This window comes from Phalangium opilio, unplaced genomic scaffold, assembly GCF_054372755.1.
Source record: "Phalangium opilio isolate 3A_F unplaced genomic scaffold, DU_Popi_V2 ptg000217l_1, whole genome shotgun sequence".
Taxonomy (NCBI): Eukaryota; Metazoa; Arthropoda; class Arachnida; order Opiliones; family Phalangiidae; genus Phalangium; species Phalangium opilio.
In genome coordinates, this window is record NW_028324218.1 from 2,846,847 (window position 1) to 2,868,714 (window position 21,868).

General features: G+C 35.9%; 1 protein-coding gene across 2 annotated transcripts; it reads right to left on the reverse strand.

Moving 5' to 3' along the window:
* Positions 1–412: 412 nt before the first annotated feature.
* Positions 413–21,664, reverse strand: MRP (Multidrug-Resistance like Protein 1). 2 transcript variants are annotated; one of them, XM_089857274.1, is made up of 17 exons: positions 21,458–21,664; positions 19,361–19,537; positions 18,012–18,137; positions 17,793–17,930; positions 17,192–17,326; positions 17,049–17,110; positions 14,555–14,683; positions 14,274–14,468; positions 14,012–14,186; positions 12,706–13,164; positions 11,446–11,592; positions 10,461–10,542; positions 9,775–9,968; positions 7,003–8,376; positions 3,562–4,131; positions 2,332–2,852; positions 413–1,421 (listed from the first exon to the last, which is right to left on the reverse strand). In XM_089857274.1, exons 1-17 carry the CDS (start codon positions 21,494–21,496, stop codon positions 1,310–1,312), a joined length of 4,635 nt encoding a protein of 1,544 aa, XP_089713400.1. In that variant the 5' UTR covers positions 21,497–21,664; the 3' UTR covers positions 413–1,309. The 2 variants fall into 2 exon arrangements, with proteins under 2 accessions (XP_089713400.1, XP_089713399.1); XM_089857273.1 differs by lacking the exon at positions 11,446–11,592 and adding an exon at positions 11,270–11,416 and having other exon boundaries at positions 21,458–21,661.
* Positions 21,665–21,868: the final 204 nt, after the last annotated feature.

Consider the following 21,868-nt stretch of genomic DNA (forward strand, 5'->3'; position numbering starts at 1 on the left):
GGTTTTACTTGCCAAAAGCTTTTAAACGGCCCAATCACCGGGTTTTACTTGCCAGAAGCTTTTAAACGGCCCAATCACCGGGTTTTACTTGCCAGACGCTTTTAAAACTGACCAATCACGGGGTTTTACCGTTTTACCTACCTGAAGCGTTTAAATTGACCAATCACAGGGTTTTAACCTACCTGACGCGTTTAAACTGACCAATCACGGGGTTTTACCTACCTGACGCGTTTAAACTGACCAATCACGGGATTTTACCTACCTGACGCGTTTAAACTGACCAATCACGTGGTTTTACCTACCTGACGCGTTTAAACTGACCATTGACAATCACGTGGTTTTATCTACCTGACGCGTTTAAACTGAACAATCACTTGTATTTAAGTAGTAAATATCATCAACTCAACAAAAATTTTCCATCCAATTTTGTTTTAATTTTTCCTATTACAGAATACAAGAGAAATAAACAACAATTAATGTTTTATATCACAGCTAGTTAAAATTTAAAATACCACTTCCGCATTTAAACTCTAGCCATTTTCTTTTGTAATTATCTCAATTTCTTTTAATTGTAAATGCAATTAATTGTATATATTTGTATATATATTTTTACCAAAAATATATACATATATACTTGAAAATACTTAATTAAACACAAAAAATATTATTAAAACAATGATATTTGTATATTTACAAGTTCAAAAAAAAAAACAAATAGAACTGATTTGAACCAACAATGAAAACAAGTGAAGTGGAGTGAACTGAACTGAACTAAATTACCGGTAATGAATTATGGGGGAAAAATGTTTTAAAAATGAAAAATAAAGAAAGAAATCTCAATTAAATAGAACTTAATTAAAAATGGACAGTTTTGCGTTTAACTGATCGGCAAGACCCAAATTAAGTCAAAATAAACAAACAAATAATAATAATAAACAATAATGTGTAGTATTAATTAATACTGTGATTAACACGATAATTAATTTCAATTTGTAAATTAATTTGAACATTTTCGACTCAAGAAAAAAACAAAAATACGAAATAATAAATGCTGTGATATTGTGATAATATTATAATCTAATTATAAATAGGATATGGGTATCGTTCGTTTCTGATTGGTTAATACTAAAAAATATCATCGACCAATCGGAACTCGTACCCACGTCATCGGGATTTTAGCTTAAATTTAATTTCTTTTTAAGTCTTTGATGTTAAAGAAAAAATTAGACGAAATATTTATATAAAAAACATGCAAATTTGTTTTGTTATATTTATATTACAAAGTGAATTGGTTTAGGCCTATTTATTTCTAAACCAAGCCGGCATCTTTGGCCATACTGAAGAAAATCGATTGATTGTTTTGTAATAAGTGTGTTGGCGAATCAAATTCTTTGATAATGCCTTTGTCTAATACAAGTACTCTGAAAGTACAAAATTGTATTGGAAGAACTTTAATAACTTGTATTTGCAAGTATAATAAGTGCTAAGCTCAAGGCACTACAAGTGTAGCTAAGGATTGCAAGACAAGACATGGTTATAATTTAGGGAAAATTTTGGGATGCCACAACTCTGGTAATTTAAATGCTACGATAAAAAGCTTCGAGGATATCATAGCCCTAATTGTCCTCTATCTAATGGTACCAAGAACGGGGCTCTACATCAACCAGAGCCCGAGATAATAAGCTTTTTATAATAAATTCATTTTAAAACCGAGTGCGAAATATAGACCAACTTTGTTACGTCATAACTGCGGTAATTAAAATGCTACCATAAAAAGCTTTGAGGATATCATAGCCCTAATTGTCCTCTATCTAATGGTACCAATAACGTGGTTCTACGTCAACCAGAGCCCGAGATAATAAGGTTTTTAAAATAAATTCATTTTAAAACCGAGTGCGAAATATAAGCCAACTTTGAAACGTCAGAACTCTGGTAATTAAAATGCTACGATGAAATGCTTTGATGATATCATAGCCATAATTGTCCTCTATCTAATGGTACCAAGAAAGTGGTTCTACACCAACCAGAGTCCGAGATAATAAGGTTTTTAAAATAAATTCATTTTAAAACTGAGTGCGAAATATAGACCAACTTTGAAACACCAGAACTCTGGTAATTAAAATGCTACGACGAAAATCTTTGAGGGTATCATAGCCCTAATTGTCCTCTATCTAACGGTACCAAGAACGTGGTTCTACATCAAGTAGAGCCCGAGATAATAAGGTTTTAAAAAACATGCAAGACACTAGTTGCCCAAACCTTACAGAAAAAATAAAACCCTAATTCCACTTAGTTGCAAGCAAAAAACCAAAAAACGTAAAAACAACTCACCTATCGGAATCCATGATGGTATTCAACCGATGGGCGATGGTCAGCACGGTACATTCATGGAACTCCTTCCTTATAGTGGCCTGTATCAAATCATCAGTATCCAAATCAACAGCGGCTGTGGCTTCATCCAGAATCAACACTTTGGTCTTGCGCAATAGGGCTCTGGCCAGACACAAGAGTTGCCGTTGACCCACACTCAAATTCTCGCCACCTTCAGCGACAATATGATCCAAACCAGCTTCCAACGAGGACACGAATGTCTTCAGATGGGACTGTTCCAAGGCCTTCCATATCTCATCATCGGTATGCGTTTTAAATGGGTCCAAGTTGAGTTTAAGGGTACCGGTGAATAACACGGGGTCTTGGGGGATAATGGTTAATTTTGATCGAAGGTCGTGAAGACCCATTTTAGAGATGTCTTCGCCATCTATAATGATGGATCCTTCAGCAGCCTCGATAAGGCGGAAGAGGGACAGGGTTAAGGATGATTTTCCAGCGCCTGTACGACCGACGATACCAATCTGCAAACGGGGTTAAGAACACGATACGGACTACTTAAGTACTTGTAATGAAGACCAAGGGATGGGTAATTGTAATTATTGTTTGCCTAAGTACAATCATGCAGTGGGATGGTAAGTTCTATGGGAAATCAATAAATCTCGACTCCGAAAATGTATTTAACATCTATACTTCTATGACCACACCGATTTTGTTTGACCCCCCCCCCCCACATAAGGGACATGTACTGTACACCCCCTAACACAAGTTAAAGTTATGGACATTGATTGGAAACAGTGTTTTATGGATGACCCCCTTGATTAAATTACTGTACGGTGACCTTGATATACCAGAGAAAATACACTCTACGCCCCTCTTTCACGCCTAGCTTTAAACAGAGAGTTCTTAAATTAAATTAAATTGAATTAATTAAATTTTAAATGGCCTTGAAATAACTACAACGCTACCAATCATGTTCTCCATTGCGTAGAATGCATACCGTCACATGGAATATTTTTGCACAGTTTTTCCCATCCCCTTTAGTCTGCTACTACAAACTTTCTCGTGACGTCACCACACCCTCCTATCTCTTACCTCGATTTTGTCGACCATATTGGAAGTCGTCAACTCAGCCCATACAATTTAAACCATACCAATAATGACGTCACATGCGCCCGTAGCTCCTCCACCCCTCTTAGTACAACTCTATTAATTTTAACAAAAAGAACTGACCTTTTCGCCTGGTTTAACCCGGCACGTTATTCCCTTGACAACCAAATCCAGTCCTTCTCTGTACCGCGTCGAATACCCGTCAAAGATGACCTCTCCTTGCGTTGGCCAATTAGCTTCCGGTCTGTGACTCAACTCCCACGCGGCTTCAGTCGGTGTCTTGGTGTATTCCATAATCCTTTCAACCGAGACTATATTGGTCTCCAACTCTGAACTCATTCTGACCATCCAGTTCAAGGTGGCCGTTACGGATAGCGCGTAACTTATAGACAGACCGACACTTCCGGCGCTAAGGTCACCACCCAGGACAGCGAATAGGGCGGCGAAGAAGACCAGACAGTTGCCGCAAAACTCTAATCGGATGGCTAGCCAACGGTTAGCGGATATACTGGGATAGTAACAGACTTGATTGATATCGACCAATCGGTTCGATTCTTGGATAAACCGGTTAGTTGCACCGTACGCACGAATGCAAGAGACACCGGCCAACGATTCAGAGAAATGGGAGTATATGGGACTTCTTGTTACTGATTCGAGACGTTTTAGTTGCCTGGAACTGGCTACGTAGAATCTCTGGAATTGTATTGAAGTATTTGGGGGCCATTTTGAGTACCGAAATTAAGTTTATTTTGGTAAAATAATTGTTTATATTAAGCATATTCTATTAGCTAACTTCGGTAGTTCGGTAATTCACAATCATATACTTAATAAGTTAATAAGTACTACGCGATTAACTTAAATAGCGACTAGGGTAGGGTAGGGATGGCCTCCATTTTTCAAGATGGCGGCGGATTACAAAAAATATTTCTTAATGATCATCTACTAGTTAAAAATAACGTCCCTGCGAAATTTCAACTTCCTAAGTAAAGCGGTTCGGTCTGGGCGTTAAATTATAAGTCACTCAGTCATGATATAATTGTGGATGGAGCTAAAAAGGAAGTGTTACGTAATCTTTCCGCATTCTATCGCGTCTGTTTCCGGTACCATTTTTCCGCATTCCCCAAAATGTCGGCTTCTATTGTGCCTGTCTAGGGAATTCTACATTCTTGGGGAAACCCCTCCTCAACCCGTTGGTATGTAGTATCTGCACTGTTAAAGCGGCATCATTGAAGTTTAGCCGAGAGCCTCGCAGCTGGGGAAACCCCACCGCGCCGGCGCCCTGACTTCAAAGCTCAAAGGTGCCGCCGCCGCGCGTTCCCTTCCGAATACCGGGGAACACCCGTAGAGTATATATTTGGAAATATTGTTAGTTGACCGTAAAACCCTATAAGAAGTTGATGATTTAGGCCTTCGCCTTAGAGACAAGTTTAACGGGAATTTTGCAAATAATAGTATTTTTTTTCATTTTCTTTTAATAAAAATAATAAAATTGTATCGTAATGGTGGGATTCATAAACGTCGGACGAAACGAAATTTATTACTATTACTATTATTATAATTATAATATTGCGCGCAAAGCCCTGCCTTTGCCTGTACTAAATTAGTGTTCCTAAAATAGTAAACCATATTTTTAGTAAATATAAATCAGGGGTTATGATATACAAGACGGCCCAAGGGCTCGTAATAGTAGCCATATCGTACGAGTGAATAGCCCCTCTATACCCTACCCTAATGAGTGGATAACCCCTCTATACCTTACCCTAATGAGTGAATAGCGCTATCTTTTTCAATGCTTAAATGATTTACCGTGCATAAAATCAGAGTGAATAGCCCCTCGATTCCCTACTCTAAAGTCTAAACAGTGATTAAATTATAACCGTATAAATTTACTTGCTGTAATTCTAATATTCCGGCGAATCGAAGATCAGATAGTTTTTAGTGATAATCCCCTCGATGAGTTTACAACATAGACTTATGCCGATGCACACTTATCGCATCTTATAAATTTCAAACAAGGACTTATGCCCAGAAACTTTTGAAAGAGAAAGTTTAGTTATAGTGATTACGCATTTTAGTGATTATCCCCTCGAATTACCTTTAGCAATGCTAAAATGATCAAACGCATAACGCTCATTTAACACTATGTTAGCTCTATCTAAACCCACATTTGAATTAACCGCCAAAACGTTCCAGTCAAACATAACATAGATGACGATAGCTACCGAACGAGAACGAAACACATGAAACGGGGAAAATCGTTATCTATTTAATTAGCACATAAATAAAAAGGAAATAAATATAAAAACCCCAAACATACAAATTCATAAGTATCCGACCCCACAGATAAAAATTCAAAAGTATCCGACCCCACAGATTAAGAGGTACCCCACCCCACATCACCCGGACATTTTAGAGATAAAAATAAATAATAAAAAACTCGGGGTTTCTATCAAGTCTCTATAGCTCAGTGGTAGAATTTCCGTCTACTAAGTGAGCGACCCGGGTTCGAATCCCGGCTACGATCTCAAAAAAATTTTAATTAAAATTAAATTTCTAACCGGGCCCAGTTACCCCTATGGGTGGGTTGTGGTAATATAAAGTTAATTTTAAGCTAAAATCTGACGATAACGATAGCGAAAACTCCGGCTGTTACTACTGTTACTACTATTACTACTGTTACTACTGTTACTACGGCTCGGGTCAAACTAAGAGCCTATCGTATACTACGATATGGCTAAAAACGATATACGCAGTAGGTATTCCTAAGCCTAACTCAAAAACTTAGTTTATAACCATAAAAACTAACTACAAATTAAAAATAAACATGTATTAAATTAAATTTAACCCTTTTCTACAACCTAATACCTTTATTTTTCGCTTTGCATCCTTAAAAATTGTGATGCAAACGGATTAAGATTGCCATTCACATTGCCAACCCCCAAAAATTGCACAACCCCAACAAAAAAACCGCAAACTTTCGATAAGTTGCATAAAATAGTAAACCATATTTTTAGTAAGTATAAATCTGGGGTTATGATGAAATACGATAAATGTATTGACATTCCTAAGCCTAACTCAAAAAACCTAGTTTATAACCATAAAAACTAACTACAAATTAAAAATAAACATGTATAAAATTAAATTTAACCCTTCCCTACAACCTAATACCTTTATTTTTCAATATGCAACCTTAAAAATTGCGATGCAAACGGATTAAGATTGCCATTCACATTGCCAACCCCCAAAAATTGCACAACCCCAACAAAAAAACCGCAAACTTTCGATAAGTTGCATAAAATAGTAAACCATATTTTTAGTAAGTATAAATCTGGGGTTATGATGAAATACGATAAATGTATTGACATTCCTAAGCCTAACTCAAAAAACCTCGTTTATAACCATAAAAACTAACTACAAATTAAAAATAAACACGTATAAAATTAGATTTAACCCTTCCCTACAACCTAACACCTTTATTTTTCAATATGCAACCATATCAATTGCGATGCAAACGGATTAAGATTTCCACCCCCAAAATAAAAAAAAACGCAAAACTTCCCTTACCTGTATAAAATAGTAGACCAGTCCTATGGGAATAATAACAGTCAAAAACAGCGTCGTCTCCATGGAGATAACAATCATGGTGGCCACGACTTGCAGAAAACAAGCGACCCATGACCTCAACGTCATGGGTATCGTATTATCAACTGTATCGATATCCTTCGAGAATCGATTAACGATACGTCCCAATGGCGTTGTATCGAAGAAGGACATTGGACTCTTCATAATATTAGCCAACAAATCAGCGTGAAGTACTTTCGAGGCCTGTAAAGTACCCAGAGACAAGGCGAAGGACCCAAACAAGACAGTGAACCCTTGCGCAGCTCCGAGTGCTCCGTAGACACCCAATCGTGTATCGCGTAATTTAGTATCGTTAAGTCCGGTATAATTATCGTTACTCCAAGCGCTAAGCCAAATATTTGATCCAACAGAGAATCCTTGTTGTCCAAGGAACATACTAAACATCAACATACACCATCCGAATCCAACAGCGCTGAAGTATCTCAAATAAACACCCATTTTTACTTCCCCCGTTTCGGCTACTTCCGTTTGGATCAATTTAGTTCCTTCAGCAACTTCCGCTTTACCATTAACAACCTTTTTATCTTCGGAAGTACCGCGTTTACTGTATTTGCTATTGATAGAGCTCTTCCGGTGCGATCCGGAGTGGTCACTTATGGCGGAATCGTTTGATAATTGGCGGGAAATAGATCTATGGAGTAAGGATGACTTCCGGCTATTCGACGCCGATAAATCCATACTTTCCGATAAGGCCTTTGATAATTCGTTCTCTAACTCAGGACTACCAACTTTGGTAATGATGTCCTCCATTTGTTCACTGTCTACAAGGTCACTGTCAATCTCTGACGCGTTTTCTTTCAAATGTTGTATCAAAAATTCGGCAAAGGCCCCACTTTTCTTATTCAATAACTCGTGATAAGTTCCGTATTCCGAAACGGAACCATCTTTCATAACGACGATTTTATCACATTGGGGTAAAAAGGCGATACCGTGCGTCACAAGGACTCGCGTTTTGTTCTTAAGGAGTCCATTTGGACCGATGACGTGTTCGAATATGTGTTTACCGACATGGGAATCAACGGCGGATAAGGGGTCATCTAATAGGTAGAGGTCAGCGTTGTTATAAACCGCGCGGGCTAAGCTAACGCGTTGTTTTTGACCTCCGCTAAGGTTAATCCCCTTTTCGCCTATTTCCGTACTGTCACCACCGGGGAGGATTTCAAAATCAGAGGTTAAAGTGCACGCCTCTATTACGGTTTTGTATTTACGTTCGTCGTATGATTTGGCGAATAAAATGTTTTCTCGTAATGTCGCGTTTTGAATCCACGCTTGTTGCGGGACGTATGCGATCGAGGCCTATTTTTAAAATTATTTTGGGTGCGTTAATTTTTGGCCTATTTTCAAAGATTTATGGTATTTTAGGCCTAAGACTAAAAGAGACTTTTTTCTATTATAATCCGACAACCTAAGCTCTGATTGGTCAAAGTTTCAACCAATCAAAAGAGAATAGACCATTTTTACTATATAAGATACGTGCATTGACCTTTGGCCTATTTTTAAAGCTTTATAATATTAGGCCTAAAAGAGACGCTATTTTCTCGGATAATCCGACAATCTCCGCTCTGATTGGCCAAAGTTTCAACCAATGAAAAGGTAATAGGCCATTTTTAACATTATTTTAGGTCCGTTAATGTTTGGCCTATTTTTAAAGCTAAATGATATTAGGCCTAAAACGGACTATTTTCTATTATAATCCGACAATCTCCGCTTTGATTGGTCAAAGTTTTATCCAATCAAAAGAGAATAGACCATTTTTACTATATAAGATACGTGCGTTGATTTTTGGCCTATTTTTAAAGCTTTATAATATTAGGCCTAAAAGAGACACTATTTTCTAGGATAATCCGACATCCTAAGCTCTGATTGGTCAAAGTTTCAACCAATCAAAAGATAATAGACCATTTTTACTAATTAAGAAACGTGCGTTTATTTTTGGCCTATTTTCAAAGCTAAATGATATTAGGCCTAAAACTGACTATTTTCGCGGATAATCCGACAATCTCCGCTCTGATTGGTCAAAGTTTAAACCAATCCAAAGATAATAGACCATTTTTACTAATTAAAATAAGTGTTTTGACTTTTGGCCTATTTTCAAAGGTTTATAATATTTGGCCTAAAAGAGACACTATTTTCTAGGATAATCCGACAACCTAAGCTCTGATTGGTAAAAGTTTCAACCAATCAAAAGAGAATAGACCATTTTTACTATTTAAGATACGTGCGTTGATTTTTGGCCTATTTTTAAAGCTAAATAATATTAGGCCTAAAACTGACTATTTTCGCGGATAATCCGACAATCTCCGCTCTGATTGGCCAAAGTTTAAACCAATCAAAAGATAAGAACATTTTCACTATAATTTCCCGCCAAAATCCCATAGGCATTCTAATTGGCCAAAATTTCAGCCAATTACAGAAGGAAACGCGAAACGAACAATCTAGCATTACTTTTCGCCAAGGCCTAAACAAAATCGTACGCCCGTTCTGCATTAAAACATCCCCTCCCCCCCCCCCGCTTTTCGCGTTCCCGTCTTTTATTGGCTGAAATTTTATCCAATCAATGCGCATGCAGAAAAATACCGAGATTTTAGGCCTAACATCGAAAATCTTTTAAAATTAACGCTAATTAATATTTAACCAAGTTTAAATAAACCCTCATGCTCCCATAAAAAACCATTCAAAACAAATTAAACTTACCTTAATATTGACGTGACCCTCCAATTTCTCCATTTCACCCAACATGGCCGATAACAAACTGGACTTTCCTGAACCGACAGTTCCAACCACAGCTACGAGTGACCCTTGCGATACGTGTAAATCAATACCCTTTAATGTCGCCTCATCATCACGTGACCAATTAAATGAACCGCTTTCAATAACAATTGGATCGGCTAAAATCCAAAGAACATTAAGATTGTGTTAAAACTAAATAAATAATTAACTATCAATTAAAACTAAATAAATAATTAACTATCAATTAAAACTAAAATAATTAACTATCAATTAAAACTAAAATAATTAACTACCAATTAAAACTAAATAAATAATTAACTACCAATTAAAACTAAATAAATAATTAACTACCAATTAAAACTAAATAAATAATTAACTACCAATTAAAACTAAATAAATAATTAACTACCAATTAAAACTAAATAAATAATTAACTACCAATTAAAACTAAATAAATAATTAACTATCAATTAAAACTAAATAAATAATTAACTATCAATTAAAACTAAAATAATTAACTATCAATTAAAACTAAAATAATTAACTATCAATTAAAACTAAAATAATTAACTATCAATTAAAACTAAATAAATAATTAACTATCAATTAAAACTAAGAAATTAACTTTAATTCCAATTTTAAACACTTACGTTCATTTTTATCATGTCCAACGTAAGGTTCGAGTTCCTCGTTCCATAAGAACTTATTAATTCGTTTTAAAGATACACTAGTCTATTTTATAATTAAATTAATTACATAAAAATTAATTAAGACACAGTTGCTAAAAAATGACGTCACAATTAGGGAGATTTACGGGGCAAAAGCATGCATGGAAAAAACAACAATTTTTAACGAAAATAACCAGGAATACATACAGCTACTGGGAATTATTGCGCCCCATGTTAATTTCTATGCGCGTTTTGTGGGCGGGGTTTGAGAACTTACTATCCACGTCACGCCTAAAAATAATTCTGATGGCGTCTTTCTAACTGTGATATTTTCATTGGTTGGTAGAGTAGCAAGTTCCGCGAGGTCATAGGCAAGGTTCAACAGGCGCAGCGAGATAGATTATAAGTAAAATTCGTCAAACATAATGAATATTCCAGCTAGCTCCTCCCATAAAATCCGCCCTAGATACTAGCTAGCTCCTCCCATAAAATCCGCCCTAGATACTAGCTAGCTCCTCCCATAAAATCCGCCCTAGATACTAGCTTGCTCCTCCCATAAAATCCGCCCTAGACACTAACTAGCTCCTCCCATAAAATCCGCCCTAGACACTAACTAGCTCCTCCCATAAAATCCGCCCTAGATACTAGCTAGCTCCTCCCATAAAATCCGCCCTAGATACTAGCTAGCTCCTCCCATAAAATCCGCCCTAGATACGCTGCCTACACTATGATTCCTAGTAGCTGTATGCATTCCTAATTATTAATCTAAATTAACGTATTAATAATGATACCTGAATTAGCATTGATATTAGCATTGGTAGCAACGAAAGGGGGAAACGTAAAATGTGGAATAAACTAAGTGACACGAAGGCTATTCGAGCATCCAGTATATTAGTCTCCTTGGACATGACAAATGACGCAAAGGACACTAGCGACACCTGAAATGCGATAATTAAGGTTGGTTTACCATGATCAGCATAGAGATCATATTCGGCAACATGATTAAGGGGAACCGAAGAAGGTTGAAGAGTGTTAAAGATACAAAGGCCACCGAGGCCGTTAATTGGTTCTTTTCGTCGATTAATACAAATACTGTGAAACTAACAAGTGCCACCTGAAGAAGGAATATCGTCGTAAATTTAATATACTATACTATACTAATATAGCTAAGGCTTAGTCGTTTTTCTAGATTAAAAATAGGCTTAGTGGATTTTAGATCAAAACTAACCTAAGCGGTTTTTCGATCAAATTCATAGATTTAAAACTAGGGTTAACGGTTTTTCCGATCAAATTTATAAATTTAAAACTAGGTTTAACGGTTTTTCCGATCAAATTTGTAAATTTAAAACTAGGGTTAACGGTTTTCCGATCAAATTTGTAAATTTAAAACTAGTCTTAACGGTTTATCGATAAAAAAAATTAGAGATTTAAAACTAGGGTTAACGGTTTTTCCGATCAAATTTGTAAATTTAAAACTAGTCTTAACGGTTTATCGATAAAAAAATTAGAGATTTAAAACTAGGGTTAACGGTTTTTCGATCAAAAATTTATGGATTTAAAACTAGGCTTAACGGTTTTTCCGATCAAAAATTTATAAATTTAAAACTAGGCTTAACGGTTTTTCCGAACAAATTTATAAATTTAAAACTAGGCTTAACGGTTTTCCCCGAACAAATTTATAGATTTAAAACTAGGGTTAACGGTTTTTCGATCAAAATTTATACGTTTAAAACTAGGCTTAACGGTTTTTCCAATCAAAAATTCATAGATTTAAAACTAGGCTTAACGGTTTTTCCGATCAAAAATTTGTAAATTTAAAACTATGCTTAACCGTTTTTCGATGAAAAGTTATACGTTTAAAACTAGGCTTAACGGTTTTTCGATCAAATTTATACGTTTAAAACTAGGCTTAACGGTTTTTCCAATCAAAAATTCATAGATTTAAAACTAGGCTTAACGGTTTTTCCGATCAATATTTATAGATTTAAAACTAGGCTTAACGGTTTTTCGATCAAAAATTTATAAATTTAAAACTAGGCTTAACGGTTTTTTCAATAAAAATTCATAAATTTAAAACTAGGCTTAGCGTTTTGTCAATAAAAATATACAAGATTTAAAACTAGGCTAAGAATAAATTAAGTTTAATAGGCCTAATTTTCATCCCATTCAAAATTAAAATAAATAAACAATAAATAAAATAAAATGCATAATAAACTTGTGTACTCACCAAAAACGGGGCGCAAGTCCACAAAAACACCGAAACGGAATTCATATAAGCAATCTTCTTCAACAAATCAAGTTCCTTTTGACGAATGGAGAGAATTTTCTGTTCGAAAGACTTTTCCCAAGCGTAGAGCTTCAAGACCTTCATTCCGCCAAGGACTTCATTCATAACCTTGACCCTTTCGTCTTTGTTCTTCATTTGTTGCATTTGAAGTTTCTTGGAAAAGTTGGCGATGACTCCGTTGATGGGAATCATAAGAATCATGACGGCGAATCCCGCCATAACCGATGGACCCAAAACTTGCCACAGAAAGTACAGAGCTAAGCCTATTTGAAGGGGAGCTGACCAAATCATGTTGATGAAGGTCATCAAGTCCATGAATCTCTGAGCGTCCACCGACATTAGATTGACTATCTCGCCAATTGTTGATTCTCGTTTGGACGCGTTTGAAAGTATCATAGCCTTAAAACGAGATTTGGAGATTTGTTTTTAGAGTCTTTAGGCCTTGGTCTATCAATTTAAAGGCCTTTCTCTATCATTTTAAAGGCCTTGTCTATCATTTTAAATGCCTTTGTCTATCATTTTAAATGCCTTTGTCTATCGTTTAAAGGCCTTTGTCTTCCGATTTTAAGCCTTTGTCTATCGTTTCAAAGCCTTTGTCTATCGTTTCAAAGCCTTTGTCTATCGTTTCAAAGCCTTTGTCTATCGTTTCAAAGCCTTTGTCTATCGTTTCAAAGCCTTTGTCTATCGTTTCAAAGCCTTTGTCTATCGTTTCAAAGCCTTTGTCTATCGTTTCAAAGCCTTTGTCTATCGTTTCAAAGCCTTTGTCTATCGTTTCAAAGCCTTTGTCTATCGGTTTAAAGTCCTTTGTCTATCGGTTTAAAGTCCTTTGTCTATCGGTTTAAAGTCCTTTGTCTATCGGTTTAAAGTCCTTTGTCTATCGGTTTAAAGTCCTTTGTCTATCGGTTTAAAGTCCTTTGTCTATCGATTTCAAGCCTTTGTCTATCGATTTCAAGCCTTTGTCTATCGATTTCAAGCCTTTGTCTATCGATTTCAAGCCTTTGTCTATCATTTTAAAGCCTTTGTTTACCATTTTAAAGCCTTTGTTTACCATTTTAGGCCTTTGTTTACCATTTTAAAGCCTTTGTTTACCATTTTAAAGCCTTTGTCTAACATTTTAAGGCCTTTGTCTATCAATTTTAAGCCTTTGTCTATCAATTTTAAGCCTTTATCTATCATTTTAGGCCTTTATCTATCATTTTAGGCCTTGCATATTTTCCCCTAAGCCCTTGCATAAAAAATGTCTTACCTTTCTATAAATGGTTGAAATCAGCGCAGTTCGAACCCGGAGTCCAACTTTAAACATCTTATGAAAGTAAACTCCGAGAATAATGGATTGCAATGTTGCAGTTACGAATAAAAGGACGGCATAAAAGATTCCTTTCCATAATGGCTCATCGCTACTTACATACTCAATTAGCCACCTTTAATTAGGAAAAAAGACAAAAAAAAAACGAAAAACCGTTCAACCCAAGTTAATTACAATTAAAATTAAGTTAATTAAAACTTACTTCAAAATCTCAGGGCTGGCAAACTGTAAACAATCGTGAAAAAACTTAAGAACGGCACCGGACACGAAATAAAGTCCAAATGCTTTGGTTAAAGCGTATTGAACAGAAACTTTCTTCATTTCTTTACGTGGACTTCGAATTTCAATTCTGTCCATATCTTTAACTGGACTGTATGACGTAGCACCAGCTGAAACCCTAATTTAGTCGAAGTATTTAATTAACCCATGATTTAAATTAATTATTTAATTAATTAATTAATTTAATGTGGGTAAATTAATTACGTTTTGCGTGAAACTTCTTTTTGGTAATGTTTATCAAAAGATGGTATGACATTAGCGGTACTATCTTCGTAAATTAGAGACCAGAGGTCTTCCATAACTAAGGCGCGTTTCCATCCTTGGATGGCTAAGCTAGTTTTAGAAAATAATTCAGGGGAAACATCGTGTAAATTGGTTGTAAATTAATCGGGGTTATAGAGGGAAAAGGGTTGTAAATTAATGGGGCTATGGCGAAAAGGGTTGTAAATTAATTTGGGGTTATTTGGGAAAGGGTTGTAAATTATAGGGGGTTATGGGGGGAAAAGGGTTGTAAGTTAATGGGGCTATGGGGAAAAGGGTTGTAAATTAATGGGGTTATAAATAAAAGGGTTGTAAATTAATGGGACTATTGGGAAAAGGGTTGTAAATTAATGGGACTATTGGGAAAAGGGTTGTAAATTAATGGGGCTATAAATAAAAGGGTTGTAAATTAATGGGACTATTGGGAAAAGGGTTGTAAATTAATGGGGCTATAAATAAAAGGATTGTAAATTAATGGGGCTATAAATAAAAGGGTTGTAAATTAATGGGGCTATAAATAAAAGGGTTGTAAATTAATGGGGCTATAAATAAAAGGGTTGTAAATTAATGGGGCTATAAATAAAAGGGTTGTAAATTAATGGGGGTTATGGGGAAAAGGGTTGTAAATTAATGGGGGTTATGGGGAAAAGGGTTGTAAATTAATGGGGCTATAAATAAAAGGGTTGTAAATTAATGGGGGTTATGGGGAAAAGGGTTGTAAATTAATGGGGGTTATGGGGAAAAGGGTTGTAAATTAATGGGGGTTATGGGGAAAAGGGTTGTAAATTAATGGGGCTATAAATAAAAGGGTTGTAAATTAATGGGGGTTATGGGGAAAAGGGTTGTAAATTAATGGGGGTTATGGGGAAAAGGGTTGTAAATTAATGGGGGTTATGGGGAAAAGGGTTGTAAATTAATGGGGGTTATGGGGAAAAGGGTTGTAAATTAATGGGGCTATAAAAAAAAGGGTTGTAAATTAATGGGGGTTATGGGGAAAAGGGTTGTAAATTAATGGGGGTTATGGGGAAAAGGGTTGTAAATTAATGGGGCTATAAATAAAAGGGTTGTAAATTAATGGGGCTATAAATAAAAGGGTTGTAAATTAATGGGGCTATAAATAAAAGGGTTGTAAATTAATGGGGCTATAAATAAAAGGGTTGTAAATTAATGGGGCTATGGCGAAAAGGGTTGTAAATTAATGGGGCTATAAATAAAAGGGTTGTAAATTAATGGGGCTATAAATAAAAGGGTTGTAAATTAATGGGGGTTATGGGGAAAAGGGTTGTAAATTAATGGGGGTTATGGGGAAAAGGGTTGTAAATTAATGGGGGTTATGGGGAAAAGGGTTGTAAATTAATGGGGGTTATGGGGAAAAGGGTTGTAAATTAATGGGGGTTATGGGGAAAAGGGTTGTAAATTAATGGGGGTTATGGGGAAAAGGGTTGTAAATTAATGGGGGTTATGGGGAAAAGGGTTGTAAATTAATGGGGCTATAAATAAAAGGGTTGTAAATTAATGGGGGTTATGGGGAAAAGGGTTGTAAATTAATGGTGGTTATGGGGAAAAGGGTTGTAAATTAATGGGGCTATAAATAAAAGGGTTGTAAATTAATGGGGGTTATGGGGAAAAGGGTTGTAAATTAATGGGGGTTATGGGGAAAAGGGTTGTAAATTAATGGGGGTTATGGGGAAAAGGGTTGTAAATTAATGGGGCTATAAATAAAAGGGTTGTAAATTAATGGGGGTTATGGGGAAAAGGGTTGTAAATTAATGGGGGTTATGGGGAAAAGGGTTGTAAATTAATGGGGGTTATGGGGAAAAGGGTTGTAAATTAATGGGGCTATAAATAAAAGGGTTGTAAATTAATGGGGCTATGGCGAAAAGGGTTGTAAATTAATGGGGCTATAAATAAAAGGGTTGTAAATTAATGGGGCTATAAATAAAAGGGTTGTAAATTAATGGGGGTTATGGGGAAAAGGGTTGTAAATTAATGGGGGTTATGGGGAAAAGGGTTGTAAATTAATGGGGGTTATGGGGAAAAGGGTTGTAAATTAATGGGGGTTATGGGGAAAAGGGTTGTAAATTAATGGGGGTTATGGGGAAAAGGGTTGTAAATTAATGGGGGTTATGGGGAAAAGGGTTGTAAATTAATGGGGGTTATGGGGAAAAGGGTTGTAAATTAATGGGGCTATAAATAAAAGGGTTGTAAATTAATGGGGCTATAAATAAAAGGGTTGTAAATTAATGGGGCTATAAATAAAAGGGTTGTAAATTAATGGGGCTATAAATAAAAGGGTTGTAAATTAATGGGGCTATAAATAAAAGGGTTGTAAATTAATGGGGCTATGGCGAAAAGGGTTGTAAATTAATGGGGCTATAAATAAAAGGGTTGTAAATCATTGGGAAAACGGCAAGGATTGTTGGGAGCAATTACTTACTCATTAAACCACCAATAAAGTATTTGCGATAGAAAAGAGGCACTTATTTCTGGACATTCTTTCTACACATTAAATAAATAAATAAATAAATTTGCATATTAACCCTAAACAAATATGCAAATTTGAATTATTAATATTCTTACATCATCATCGACACGATAATGTTCGCGATATTTTGGTCTCGCATCAGCGAAACAGTTCAAAATGAACATGACAAAAATTAACGGAAAATAGATCATCAAAACCGAAAATACCACCTCATCTTCGATATACGTATCCTAATTAAAAAAATACCCGAAACTTAATTTAATAAATAATTTAATTACGATCATTATTAAACCAGGGATCGATGTAATTTTAGAAGTAGGAATGGAGAACAGAGTAATATCTGTGCGCGCGTCAAAGTCCCGGACGGACCCCCGTTTAACGGAACGAGGGGGGGGGGGTATGAAAGAAGAGACGAGGCGGGTCATAGCGACAGAGGTAAAAAGGAATTACGTATTTAATTTTTCGCCGTCTCCGTCAGCAACGTCATCAAAACGTATAGTAGGGTTTAAGTGAGCAGCCAATAAGATAATTTAAACTTTTCGTTACGTGTTGGTTGGAGGGAGGGGCATATCTATACTGGGTGGTCTTTGAGTCGGAATAACTGAAGTAAATACTAACCTTTAATTCTCCATTCCTACTTCTAAAATTAAATCTATCCCTGATTAAACTATTAATTAAATAACTAAGAACACTTACAGGGCCTACAGCTTTCAATAGATAAGAAAGATAAGTAAATATTCCACATATAACTAATAAGGTCCAAAATAAGAATAATATTCCTGAGGTTTGTACGCCTCTTTTGCGGCCAGCGAATACGAAACAGAGTGTCAGAATCTATGCGTAATTTAATTGGATTTAGTTAAGTTTGGTTTAAGGGTTTAGTATTAGGGTTAAAAGTTAATTAATTAAACTTACAAAGGTAATTAACTTTATGAAAGGGGCGTAATAATCGACAGATGCGGTTTGGTAGTTATGATTTGTTTTGTACACGCTGTATGACATTTCAACAAGTGATAAAAGTACTAAAAGAACTGTTATTACCTGAAAATTTTATTGATTTATTTTGATTAATTTTTATGTATGATTTGGGTACTTAAGTAGGGTTGTCACAGCTAGAATTTCCTGACGTTTCAAAATCCCTTTTCATAATTTTCCCGACGTTTCAAAATCCCTTTTCATAATTTTCCCCGACGTTTCAAAATCCCTTTTCATAATTTTCCCCGACGTTTCAAAACCCGTTTTATAATTTAACCGACGCTTCAAAACCCGTTTTAAAATTTTACCGACGCTTCAAAACCCGTTTTAAAATTTTACCGACACTTCAAAACCCGTTTCAAAATTATACCGACATTTCAAAGCCTTTTGTATAATTTTCCCGACATTTCAAAACCAGTTTCAAAATTATACCGACGCTTCAAAACCAGTTTCAAAATTATACCGACGCTTCAAAATACGTTTTAAAATTTTACCGACACTTCAAAACCCGTTTCATAATTTTTCCGACGTTTCAAAACCCGTTTCATAATTTTTCCGACGTTTCAAAACCCGTTTCATAATTTTTCCGACGTTTCAAAACCCGTTTCATAATTTTACCGACGTTTCAAAACCCGTTTCATAATTTTACCGACGTTTCAAAACCCGTTTCAAAATTATACCGACACTTCAAAACCCGTTTCAAAATTATACCGACACTTCAAAACCCGTTTCAAAATTATACCGACACTTCAAAACCCGTTTCAAAATTATACCGACACTTCAAAACCCGTTTCAAAATTATACCGACACTTCAAAACCCGTTTCAAAATTATACCGACACTTCAAAACCCGTTTCAAAATTATACCGACATTTCAAAGCCTTTTGTATAATTTTCCCGACATTTCAAAACCCGTTTCAAAATTATACCGACATTTCAAAACCCTTTGTATAATTTTCCCGACATTTCTAAACCCGTTGTATAATTTTCCTTTTCAAACTTTCCCGACATTTCTAAACCCGTTGTATAATTTTCCTTTTCAAACTTTCCCGACGTTTCAAAACCCTTTTCAAATATCCCTCACATTTCCAAACCCTTTTTAAATATCCCTCACATTTCAAAACCCTTTTCAATAATCCCTCACATTTCCTAACCCTTTTCAAACATCCCTCACACTTCCAAACCCATCTTAAATATCCCTCGCATTTCCTAACCCGTTTTAAATATCCCTGACTATCCAATATAAATAAATGTGACAACCCTTTCGCAGATAGACCTAGGTCGGCTTACAGATTTGCTTATATTAAGTCCAGTCCATGGTATATGTCGATTTGGACTCTTTATGAGGTAGTAGGTTTCTAGGGGCGCAAAAAACCACAGAAAACCACATGGTATCCATATTAAAACCGTATTATGAAAACACGGCGTAAAATCGGGATTTGTAGTATTCCAAGTTAAGTATGGATCCTAAAAAAACGCGCATTAAAGAAACACTTTAAAACTAAATAAACCTTAACGTGTGCGAAAGATCAAGAGCTAGGCATAGTTCTTGATCGATAAGCAACAATCAATATATCTTATCTATAAAATGCAGCTCTCAATGTCACGTGTAAATAGAACGAAACCCAAAAGTGTATAGATAAAAACCAAAAAGTGTACTACGTTCACAGTTCCCTGACTCCCGTTTAAAATGAGAAATAAATGACACTCTCAAGTCTCAACCCCGACATGAAGCAACCAATCAGAGAAGAGCTTCTTTTGGAGGTCAAAGGCTTAGAGAAAATAGTACTCCATGCTATAGTGGCGATTCAAACCATTTCTACGTAACTAAGAGGGGAAAGGCACGGAGGGGGGGTAGAACTTTGCCGTCCATCTCGGTTTTTTTTGCGCCTGCGCTGTAGTTCTTTTAGTGCGTAGAGACGTCAGTGCATCAACCCCCTTCTATGCCCCAATACTGAGCGTTGCCTACCCCCATTTTTTACATAGAAAAGTTTTATTCTTGGTACTATGCTATAGTGGCGATTCAAACCATATCGACGTAACTAAGAGGGAAAAGACACGGGGGGGGGGGGGGTAGAACTTAGCCGTCCATCTCGGTTTTTTGGCGCCTGCGCTGTAGTCTTTTTGTGTTTAGAGACGTCAATGCATCAACCCCCTTCTATGCCCCAATACTGAGGGTTGCCTACCCCCGTTTTTTACTTAGAAAAGTTCTACTCTTGGTCCTATAACTGGCGTCTGCTAACTTAGGACTCTATTCATCCTTGTTACCTGCACTACGCTAAAGGGGGTCGAGACTAATGTGAAAGATAAAGGGGGGCGGGGTTTCTAATATTACGCGTCATAAGAGAGTTTTAATGATTGTAGGATACTTTTGGTTTATAGCTATGAACTTTTGATAACACTGAGTGCTCAGTTCACCCAGCTAATTATTAACAAACAAAAGTAAAGGATAATGTAGATGTTTCCTTGCCCCTAATTGCCCTTAATTATAATTTCCTTTATAATTAAAACGGAGGATTAAAAGTGTTATGTAACACAGCTTAGCTTTCACTGAAGGGCTTTTATATATTCCCCTAATGTTGGCAGACAAAGAAAGGATAATAGTTCAGAGTTTGAACTAGTCTGAACTTGACTAAATTGGCCTGACAACATTGCCCTTTAACCAATAATATAATATTTTATTGTAGGCTTAATCATGTATTGCACACTACAAATGACACAAACAAGCAAAAACAAAAAAATCTATTTTTTTTTTTCATCATATTTGAACAAAACAGGTGTTTTAGTAGGTTAGGTAGACAACGACGTCATACTGCAATTAAAGTATCTACAAGTTCTACAACGTGTACTATGAATTGCCCAACTGTCTGCTATCTGATTCATACATACATCATGTTATTGATAACATACATTTATTGAGAACCGCTAATAATCTTTTCAAGTCAATTCCTGTATAAAATAATTTCTCTTATCTAAAGTTTAGCAGGCGTGAATTGATGATTCCGACACTTTAACTGGATTATCAGCATCAGTGGAGGAGTTAGATAAACTTAATTACCCGATATTCGTTTTCTTAAACTGGGCACTTTAGATTTAATACGATAAAACCAAAAAATATGCAACAATACAACATACATTACATAATAAATTTAAATTTTTAAAAATTTCCAATCATTTTTGAATATAATTTGCATTGGCATAATGCCATTAATTTAATTAATGTTTTTAATTAAGCACGCAACAACGCAAGGTCGTTCCTGGTAGGTTAGTTTAGTTGCAACTTTCTTTCCTTATCCTTTTTGGTCTATGGACCTTTCAATCCCTAAGCCTTGGCAAAAAATACTTTCAACTTTCTTACAAGCTTTAAAGGATTAAAATTAACGATACCCAGAATTTTGATCCGCAGAAAACGTCCAACGACGACATTTTTCACTCTTTTTTAAACGAATTTAAGTTTAATTTCCTGTTAAATTAATTTAATGATGAGCTAAACTTCCGTTTCGCGACGTTTAAGTCGCGGCCGAACAATAGAAGCTGCCGTACACCGGCCCGAGAAATTGCCGGACTGCCGGTTTTTCATATGCAGACCTCTGCTCAGTGCTCGGAGTCGCAGTCGGCAGACCCTAGCTTCTGCTAGCTTTGGAAAGGACGGCACGGCAACGCGCTCTTGAGGTAAAATTCACTAATTTCCCCCCTTTTCCTGTATTAGAAATGAGTATCATAGGCTTATCGTCTATTAATCCGGCGTGATATTTAACTGCAAAGACCTAAAAGCCTTCTTCCCACTTTTTGAAACAC

Excerpts from the sequence above, each read along its gene's own strand:
- MRP (XM_089857274.1), bottom strand. The coding sequence starts at position 21,496 with ATGTCGTCGTTGGACGTTTTCTGCGGATCAAAATTCTGG. Across the intron at positions 13,165-14,011 it reads TTTCAACCATTTATAGAAAG|GCTATGATACTTTCAAACGC; the intron begins GTAAGACATTTT and ends TCTCGTTTTAAG. Across the intron at positions 4,132-7,002 it reads TGGTCTACTATTTTATACAG|AGATTCTACGTAGCCAGTTC; the intron begins GTAAGGGAAGTT and ends ATACAATTCCAG.